The sequence below is a fragment of the Corythoichthys intestinalis genome, chromosome 18, assembly GCF_030265065.1.
Source record: "Corythoichthys intestinalis isolate RoL2023-P3 chromosome 18, ASM3026506v1, whole genome shotgun sequence".
Taxonomy (NCBI): domain Eukaryota; kingdom Metazoa; phylum Chordata; class Actinopteri; order Syngnathiformes; family Syngnathidae; genus Corythoichthys; species Corythoichthys intestinalis.
The window spans coordinates 13,655,389-13,664,925 of record NC_080412.1 but is presented as its reverse complement, the minus strand read 5'-3'; the positions used below and the strand labels follow the sequence as shown (position 1 = coordinate 13,664,925).

Below are 9,537 nucleotides of genomic sequence, written 5' to 3'. Positions count from 1 at the left end.
TGGTGATTTATTGACCTTTTTCGCACATGCACAGTCGTTTTAAATAAAACAAGAAATGGAATCATGTTGTCCAAATGTTTTATCGCGATCAATATCTGCAGTAAAAAAGAATGACATACTATTTTTCTTTATACGTACATACCTTGTAGTATTTCCTTGTAACAACAAAATCCGTCTCGGGCCTTTTGTATTCGGCAAATGTAATATAATTTGTAATTTCACCTCATTTTGGTCACTCAAGTGGCCGCCGTATCAATCTACTAGTATACCTCATGTCAACACAGGCTGACACGTTGTTATAATTTTGTCCACGAATGATCACCAAAGTGATAAGAACAATCATCCAATCTCATCCACGTCGTGCTGAATCCATTTTTCGAGATTCTGTGGGTTCTTGATTTTGCAGTTTTAACTTTGTCAACTCACTGCTAACTTCAACCGCAACTCATGAGGTTTTTTCTAAACCGGAATGTCAAGGCAGACATTGTCCAAGATGGCGCCGCCCATATTTTGCTCAGGAAACTTGTCTAATTGACTTCATTTTTTGTCAGAGTTGCAGACAGTGGCTCTTTCGGTTTCACCAATGAGACATTGCAAAAATAAACATGACTCCAGTATACCAATCAGAGGTAACCATGTTTTTCTCCACTAGAGGGCACGCATGCTCTTTGGAGAGGCAATGCATCATAGTTTTGTTCTGGTCTGAAACGAATGATTTTTGTGTCATCTTTTTTGGCATAATGTCATGTAATAGATCGTATTACAGTATAATAATAGATCATGTAGGTGAAGTTGTGCTGAGAATAAAAACTTTTTTTCTTTTAATCAGACATTGTGAGCAGTTACTCACAATGTTACTCATTACTTGAGTATTATTTTCAACGAATACTTTTGCACATCTACTTGACTGCATTTTTGGATGAGTACCTTTACATGAGTAATATTATTTAGAAGTTACACTTCTCTGAGTTGAGTCATTTTTTTGGCTACTTAACCCACCTCTGGCAGTAGGTGGGGTATTGAATTGATTGAATGAGTTAATATCCCACAATATATTAGTGTCGGTTGAGCATCACGTTAAGAACTCATTTTGATGAAACTTTATTGAATTTTGTTGCCTGGAAGTGTAGCAATTTTACATTTACTTCATTTACAGTGCCTTTTGCATTCATAGAAACAAACAGCAACATTTTACGTGAAATAAACACGCACAAATGATCATCTCGATCAGGATGTAGTGACAGAAACAAACATGCTACATTTGAACATCTTCTTTACACACAGAGGGAACAAAATATATTGTGCTTTCAGCGTGAAGGCGGTGGAGTTCATGACATACTGGAATTGTTTAAACCAGTGCTTCTCAAACTGTTTTAGTCAACTAAATAGTATTCAATCAATTATCATCAGTCAATTATGATTTTAAAAAGTGCAGGCCTACTTAGGGTCTGGCATCTCTGAGTGTGTCGAAAATCTATATTCAAAATAAATATGGGTGGATGTGGCAATGTGATATTTTCTTCCAATTTCTGATTACAACTCCTGTTGTTGGACTTCTTTTAAGTGATAAAAATATCTCCTATTATTGCGGGAAGAAAGTGCTGCATTTGTCAATTATATTCCACACAAAAATACAATTTTCAGTGTCAACCCTCTTGGGTTTCTCTCCCTGACATTAGTATTGAATTTAATGCATACATCTATGACAGTTTTACTGCTCTAGTTGACTGAAACTGATCAAATCAGATTCCAAGGTGCTGATACTGCAGTGTTTGAGAATTGTTGTACTACATATTTTCAAAAACAAATGGGAAAGGCCATAAAAGAAGAGCAGGATGATGGAATTAGCTCATCTAGATTTCCCATGATTCATTTAACTAGTTTCCTCTTGTCACTCGCCTCCAAGCCAGTGCTGCTAAGTGAGTGGTAGCGCTGTGACATCTTGAGGGTTGGTTCTGCTGAAATGACTCATTCATCGGCCATTCACGTAGGGCTGACTTGCAAAGTGCCAACCATTCAAAATCAGATATGACAGAAAAACTAGTTGGAAATGATTGAAGCCACGTAGCAAAAGTCACTGTGCCGCGCCGTCGTCCTCTTTGGTCACGCAAATCCATCTTTTGGATGATCGAGGGTCTGACAATTGCACATGTAGAATCAGTACCACAAAAAAAAAAAAAAAAAAAAACAACCCGAACAGTATGATCATGTATATTATGACTTCATGAATAGCAAAAACATAATGCAGCATTGTGTGTGGTATTCTATGTTATAACACCATTTCAAAGATGGCCGCAGCGCATTTGCAGTTCCACAGTCACGTCATGGTGGGGCGCAAGGGTCACGTTAACCGAATATTTTCCGTCGTTGACCGTTTTTTTTTAAACGGTGATGGAAAAAACTGAAGTCCATCCGTCATTTTGACAGGTTGCAATTCACACCCCAGACCACAGGGGGGCGAGTGAGCATATTAATTAGCTATTGTCTCTCTTGATGCATGACGTCGTTGGCCTTACTCGGAAAAATGTCAAGGCAACTGAGTGTTTGCCTGGCACGGCCAGACTGTTCTCCCTGTATTTTTCAAACACTGAGAGAAAAGTCTGGGACACAGCCTCTCGAGTAGGTACAAAATCAATCGACAAATCAGATTTGTTTATTTGCGTGACGTGTTCTTCACGAGCAACGTCACTCTTGCGCGCCGAAAGTCGTCTCTACAACAACACGGATGGCGGGAGAGCCGAGAATATGTTCCAATCCGCGGTAAATTCAGTTTTAAATGAGCTAAAACACATCGACACGAGACATTTGCCACGTTTACATGGAGCCAAATATTCCAATTTCAATCGGAATATTTGTTCAAACCAAATAAATGTGTTCCATATAAACACCTCATTCGGAATGAACAGGCCGAAACCGAATGGAATTTCATTCCGATTCACAGGGGTGGAATATTCCTTTTCCCAAACCGATTAGAAGTAAAATTATATCATGTAAACAGGGAAGCGGAATGGTGTCTGGCTGCGTTCTTTCTGCACATGCTCCGTACTGACGTGGTGACGTCACTTGGTGACGTAAGTAACGTCACATGCAACATGGCTTCCAAGCACACACACAGCGCACCCACACAACTTTTTAAATGAACGGCGTGTCATTCTGAAGTTTTGTTTCCACTCGAAAAGTTAGAACAGCAGCTGATCTGACGATCGAGCTCCATGTTTTGCAACGTGACGCTTTGTTTTGATTAATCTGCGCATGTCAGACGGCAGTTGTCAAACGTCCTTTCGGAATAAAGGCAGACACATGTAAACGCTGGATCGGAATAGATGAAGTGACATGTAAACAGCTGATGTGAAATTTCCATTCGGAATGATTTGAGTCGGTATGAAAAAAAGTCAGCATGTAAACGTGGCTATTGACAACAGTCTGTCTCGCGCTAGCCATGTTGAATAAACTCCGTTCTCCTCGTATGTTTACTTCCGTGCGCAAGACCCTCGTCTGCCTGTCGCTGATTGGTGCATTCCGCTGTCTGTTTGCCTCTTGTTAAGCTTGTTCGGACAGAATATTAATTAAAAATGAATGAAAACTAAATACTATTGAATATGTCATTATTATCATTTTAAAAATGTAAGTGATGGGTAAAAATAGATTATGACCGGATTTTTATGACACTGTCAGTCAAAATGACAGACAACGAAAAAGTCTAGCGCAACCTCTGGTGGAGTGTTTCGCGTCATTTCCTGTTTTATTTTGAAGGGTTCACCCTCCTCATGTCTGTACACTTGCCCTTCCTCTTGTCAGCTAATCGCCTATTGTTTCCACCTGTTCCCAATTACCCCTTATGTATAAATATTCTACATCTCCCTTATCTTCCCGCATGCCAAAGAACGCCGTTGAAGAGTTTCATTAAACCTTTTATAGGGCAAATAATTATTTGAGGTAGTTAAAAAAAAAAAAAAAAACATCAAGACTTTGTGTCCAGTTAAGAGGACATCACATTTGGGTAAAGTAGGTTACAATAATATTAACATTTGATTAGGGTTGGGCATCGAGCATCGATGGGAACCGGTTCTAACACTCAGATGCTCCCGGAATCATCCGAATTTTTAAATTTCGATTCCTTGTTTCAATGTCCTAACCGCTGAATGGAAAAAAATTGCTCGAGTTCAAAGACTGATATAGGGCTGCAGCTATCGATTAATTTAGTAGTCGATTAACAACTAGTTAGTATGAATAATCGAGTAATCGGATCATCCGAACATTTAATGCGTTGCAGAATAAAGTTTAGGCGATGTAAAACAAAGGCTTGCTACGATTGCACTTTCAAAAGAGCATTAAATGCGAATACAAAATAAATTTCCCTGTGTTTCTTCAAAATATTCAGAATTGTACTTTCATTTAAAAATGAATTAAAATACCTGAGTTTAGTGTCAAACGGAATAAAAAATGAATAAATAAATGAGGATCAAAGTACAACATAAGAATTGACTAAATTAAATAGCAAACATCCGCTAGCTTAAATGCTATAAAATGCTAACGTTTTTTTAAAAAATGCTCTTAAATCGTTCGAACACATATTTCCACAAAAAACGGCTAAGTACACCTAGAAAGTAAATTATGAATGCTTTAAAAACATATTAGCTCAAACAAAAACTTACCTTATGTTGGACTTAACAGGGAGCAGCTGAATTCAGCCATGTTAAATGAGTTATTTCATATTCACTGTTGCCAATAGAGGGCAATGTATCCACCCAAATCAGTAAAACTAAATGCAAGCACTTTCAAAACATACTACTACAATGCCACTCTGATTAAACGAATACTCGAAACAGCAAAATTTGATCCGAAGCTTTTTTTCCCTAATGGATTACTCAAGTTAATTGATTAATCGTTGCAGCACTAGACTGACATTTATATACAAGTTAAAATTAAGTAATTAATTAGTTCATTTAATTTTTTAAAAAATTGCGAAGTTAAGCCTTAAATATAAACTATGCTTTTTTTTTTACTCTGCATTTTTTTTTAACCTGCCTCTTAAAAGAATCGGAATCGAGAATCGTTCGGAACCGGAATCGAAATGTGGAATCAAGAATCAGAACCGGAATCGTTCAATTTCAAACGATGCCCAACCCTACATTTGATATACAAATTTATTTAAAACTAATTATCAATCAATTGGTACCTCTACCTACGAATTTAATTGGTTCTAGAAGTAGTTTCGTAACTTGAAAATTCTGTAAGTAGGGACACGTTTTCCATGTAAATGCCCTGATCTGTTCCAAGCCCCCAAAATTCAGACATAAATCTTTTATAATGCATAAAAATGCATCAAAAACATGTAATAAATACATGTTACAATTCGATTATTGCATAGTAAACATCAAATCAGAGTTGTGCATAATGTAAAAAAAAACCAAGAATGGAGTAAAGAAAAAACGTTAATACACTCATGTAAAGCTGTTGGAACACAAGGGACGAATGAATAGGACGCTGGAATACACACATACACATACAGTAGAGGTCCCTCTTAGCCAATTGGATGCGAGGAATACTAGGCAATAGCCAATGGCAGAGCAGCTATAAGTATGTTACATTCAGTAAATTCTGGGAGCTGCAAGTACCAGCCATCCTGTATTTTTGCCTTTCGTATCCTGAAATTTCTTTCATAACAAGAGGCAATACTTTCCCGTTGAGACGTGTATTAACCTGAAAATTAATAAATAAAATTCTAAAGTAAAAAAATGAATGAATAAAACAAAACACTCTGGTTATGGTCCCCAATAACACTCTAAAGCTGTTTTTTTCCCCCTTAAATTACTGTATTTAACTCATCGCTACTACTTTCATTTTTCAGTGCTTTTTTTTTTTAATGGCGATAGACGTCCAATCTATTTTGACTGGGAGGGGCATTCATTTGCCCTTAAGAGCTGAAATGGATTGAACCGGTGTCAATGGCAGCCTGTGAGTTCAATGATTGCCCTATAAAGGGTTAACCTGGTGAAATGCCCTACTATGATACAATGTACAGGAAAAAAACGATGCTATATGCGCCATAATTCTTCATTTCGGCACTTCAAAATCATAAAAATGGATTAAGCCCAATGTGGTTCAATGGAGACAGAAACTTTGGAGAGGTTATATGAAACATCAAAAGACTCAGATAAATTGGACACATACCTTTTTTGTCCTTTAGGTCTAGTGTCCCTGCTAAGAACGCAAGGTTAAAAAGTTAACAAAATCAACTCCTGCGAGAGATGAGCACAAAAGCTAGACATACCGCCGCAGAGTGGCTCAGTTTGTCGAACCGAAACTTGAGGTTGGATCGTGGGGAGTTCTTATTTTTCATCTCTGAAAAGTACAGTAGTAGATGAGACGGAAGAAAGATCAAGTAGCTGTAAGACATTTCATGCAACACAAATCTTGTCAACCTGTGGGGCTCCGACAGATGGTGAGCGGATTTGAACTTTGACCCTCTCCTGTCACCGCATGGACAAGCTGAAGACACACATAAGATTTTTTTTTTTAAAGCATGAATTGCTTTTCTGTATATTCAGTTCAACGCAGTGGTGTGGCATGGTCATAAACTTCAAAAATCTATTGAGCTGACACTTCGTCATTCTTTGGGTGCGCCTTCCCATAGGGAGCTGTACCAAAGTCCACTTTATTTAGTAATAGTCAGTCAAAGACAGAGCACGCTGTGAGCCCAAGCTTGGATTTTTGAAAAAGTACGAAAGCTGTACCGCATACAAACAGGACGGTTTGTCTCAGGAGTGATTTGTTTGAGGATTCAAGGTAATTATTATATTTTTCGTACCATGCATGCATTTTGAAACGTTGTGAAAAAAATCAATGGGAGAAAGTAGGGCCTACAGCGTTGGCATTATACTTGGACATATTTATGTAAAAAAACTGCTAACTGCCTGTTGTTTTTTTTTTTTTTTTTTTTTTTTTATTTTAACCAAGAATCGAGACAGTTTTACGTCCATATCTATAAGGAATTCAGGGATTTAAGCATTTATTCATAAGAATTTTCAACACAAAAACCTCTTCATGTTACGAAGTGGGCGACCACAGTGACTAAACTAGCAGCACATTCGACATATTTACGTGAAAAAACTGCTAACTGCCCTTTTTTTTTCTTTACTTTTAACCAAGAATCGGGACTGTTTTACGTCCATATCTATAAAGAATTCAGGGATTTAAGCATTTATTCACAAGAATTTTCAATGCAAAAAGCTCTTTGTGTCACAAAGGGGGTGATCACAGTGACTAAATTAGCAGCACATTTGACATATTTATGTAAAAAAAATGCTAACTGACCGTTTTTTTTTTTTTTTTTTATTCAGGGATTTAAGCATTTATTCAAGAGAATTTTCAGCGGAAAAAGCTCTCTTTGTGTTTCCACTCGGTTAGCTTTGACGGCCACACCAACAATGAGCTCCCCGAGGGCACCTGGTCCTACACCAACCCCTACGCTGACAGCAACAAGCAGATCTTTGTTTACTCTGACCCCGTGCGCCTTTGGAAAAACATCTACGGCAGCTTCCACAACAACGGCTCTATGGCGCTGCCCAGGTGTCCTGAGGGTGAAGTAAGTGGCCAGCATTATTAACTTTATAAAAAAGATTAATCAAAACACCTATCTTTCTTAAACAAACATGTTTTTTAGGAGCCTGAGAGGCCGGCTACAAGTTGACCCAGAAGGTGCTGGCGTACTCTTTGATTGAGAAGCAGAGCATCGCCCTCATCATGGCGGTCGTTAACCCCAACACGGACGCCGGGCTGAGGCTCCTTGCTATGACCACGGGCAAGTAGGAACACAGGGACACGGCCTGGAGATGTTCCAGAGGACAAGGGAGAGCTGGAGACTGGCCAGGTGGTCCTCAAGCGGCCAGCTCTCCCCCTGGCCCACATGGCATCCTTCGAAATGTCGCTGTGGGACTCGCTGATGTGCAGGAAGCACAAGAGCACCTGATGGAGTGTTCAACTTTTTTGGTGCAAACTTCTCCAAGGATGTGACTTCAGACTTCAGTCACTTTTGAGATTTTAACTTGTTATCCTACACTGTAAAGGGAGATGCTCCACATTTTCATTGTACAACTGTATATTGACAATAAAGGGCTATTTTATTCTATAATAAGTTGTGATTCTATATAGAATTTATTAATAATCTATTATAAATTATTGATAATTGATCCTCAAGTATAAATTTTCTAATGTGAAAAGAGTGATTTATTAGCTTTTGAAAACATGCAGTAAATAAAAGGAAAAAAAAGTTGGTATTTTGGGCAAAAACTTTATATGTTAAATATTGCTATTGATACTGAAAATATAGGTGATTATGCATTTGGTGATTTTTGTGCATCTAGTGGAAAATCTGAGAACTTTATAGCCATTTTAAGTTTTGTTATACTGATATAAAAAATAATTAATCTGGATTTTATAAGGGAACAACATTAAATTTTTGATGCCGCTGCTCATGGAAACTCATATATGCCTAAGGTAGGTGTCTGTTTTGGTTTTAGGTCGGTAGCAGCTTTGGTTTTGAAAATATTTGAATTTGAAGTTTTTGAGAATAGGGCCCCTAAGGATCGGCTCTACGCCCTGTGTCATGTCAATATGGTATGACGTCTAAGGCATGGTCTAGCTAACCCTTAATTGTTACTTTAACATCAACCACACCCAGTCTTGTAAAAAGTATGGAAAAATATCAAAGTATCAATAATGAAATGTTGTATCCGGATACGATGTTCGATTGCCAAAGTATCGATACTCAGCAAAAGGAACTGTTGTGTAATTGTTTTAACCCTGCTAAAAGTGTGCTGCTGTTCTAATTGGTGACATGTTTTATTCGTTTTTTTGTTTTTGCCATAGCAGATGTCACCAGAAATTTGTTGTCATGGGAAAAATTAGATTTTTCACCAATCTTGATGATAATAATAATCGAAGATGTTTTTGCATTTTCATTGTAGATAAGAAAATGGTATCGAGTATTTTTCTTTAGTATCCGTATTGAGTGAACATTTTAGTATTGTGACAAAGGGATGTACTTGCACGATTAGACGTCTATCATCGTTAATGGCACTAAAAGGGTTGCATATGCATGTCAAACCTGATGGGTTTCATCTGCGGGGAGGCTGAAGCTGCATGTGCTGGAAGTGGATCTGGAAATTTTACTGCTATCCTTTTTCATGCAAATTCTGCAAAGAAATGAACACGTCAGGTTTTGACCCCTGAGCTAAGTGACTAGCTTCATCTGGTGTTGAAGCTGAAAAGTGGAACAGAATTTAAGATGAAGTCCAACTTCTTGTGCGGACTATATTCAATGATATTTTCATCATTTGCCGAGGTTCAATAAAATCTGGGCCACAGGCTGCTATATGCACAGACACGCACCTGTCTCGTTGCCCCGCCTCTGGAGAGCTGGGATTGGACGGAAGCTCTGACTTCACCTCCAACATGGGCTGACAACCGTCGAAGCTCCTCTGGTCACCGAGGAAACTTACTCGAGCAAAGTTATGTGCGGCAAAAACGTAAGTG

General features: G+C 38.1%; 1 protein-coding gene across 4 annotated transcripts in view; it reads right to left on the bottom strand.

Moving 5' to 3' along the window:
* Positions 1-1,046: 1,046 nt before the first annotated feature.
* The window catches only part of LOC130906646 (rap1 GTPase-activating protein 2-like), a 63,719-nt gene continuing 55,228 nt past the window's right edge, over positions 1,047-9,537 (bottom strand). For 2 of the 4 annotated variants that reach the window (XM_057821172.1, XM_057821173.1), the window contains 6 exons: positions 9,394-9,498; positions 9,110-9,197; positions 6,426-6,492; positions 6,275-6,345; positions 6,175-6,204; positions 1,047-2,136 (listed from right to left, as the gene is read on the bottom strand). In XM_057821172.1, coding sequence (XP_057677155.1) covers positions 6,193-6,204; positions 6,275-6,345; positions 6,426-6,492; positions 9,110-9,197; positions 9,394-9,498 — 343 coding nt within the window. In that variant the 3' untranslated portion in view covers positions 1,047-2,136; positions 6,175-6,192. Of the gene's footprint in view, positions 2,137-6,174; positions 6,205-6,274; positions 6,346-6,425; positions 6,493-7,713; positions 9,499-9,537 lie in introns of those variants that run through there. The other 2 variants (XR_009061351.1, XR_009061350.1) reach the window with 2 other exon arrangements.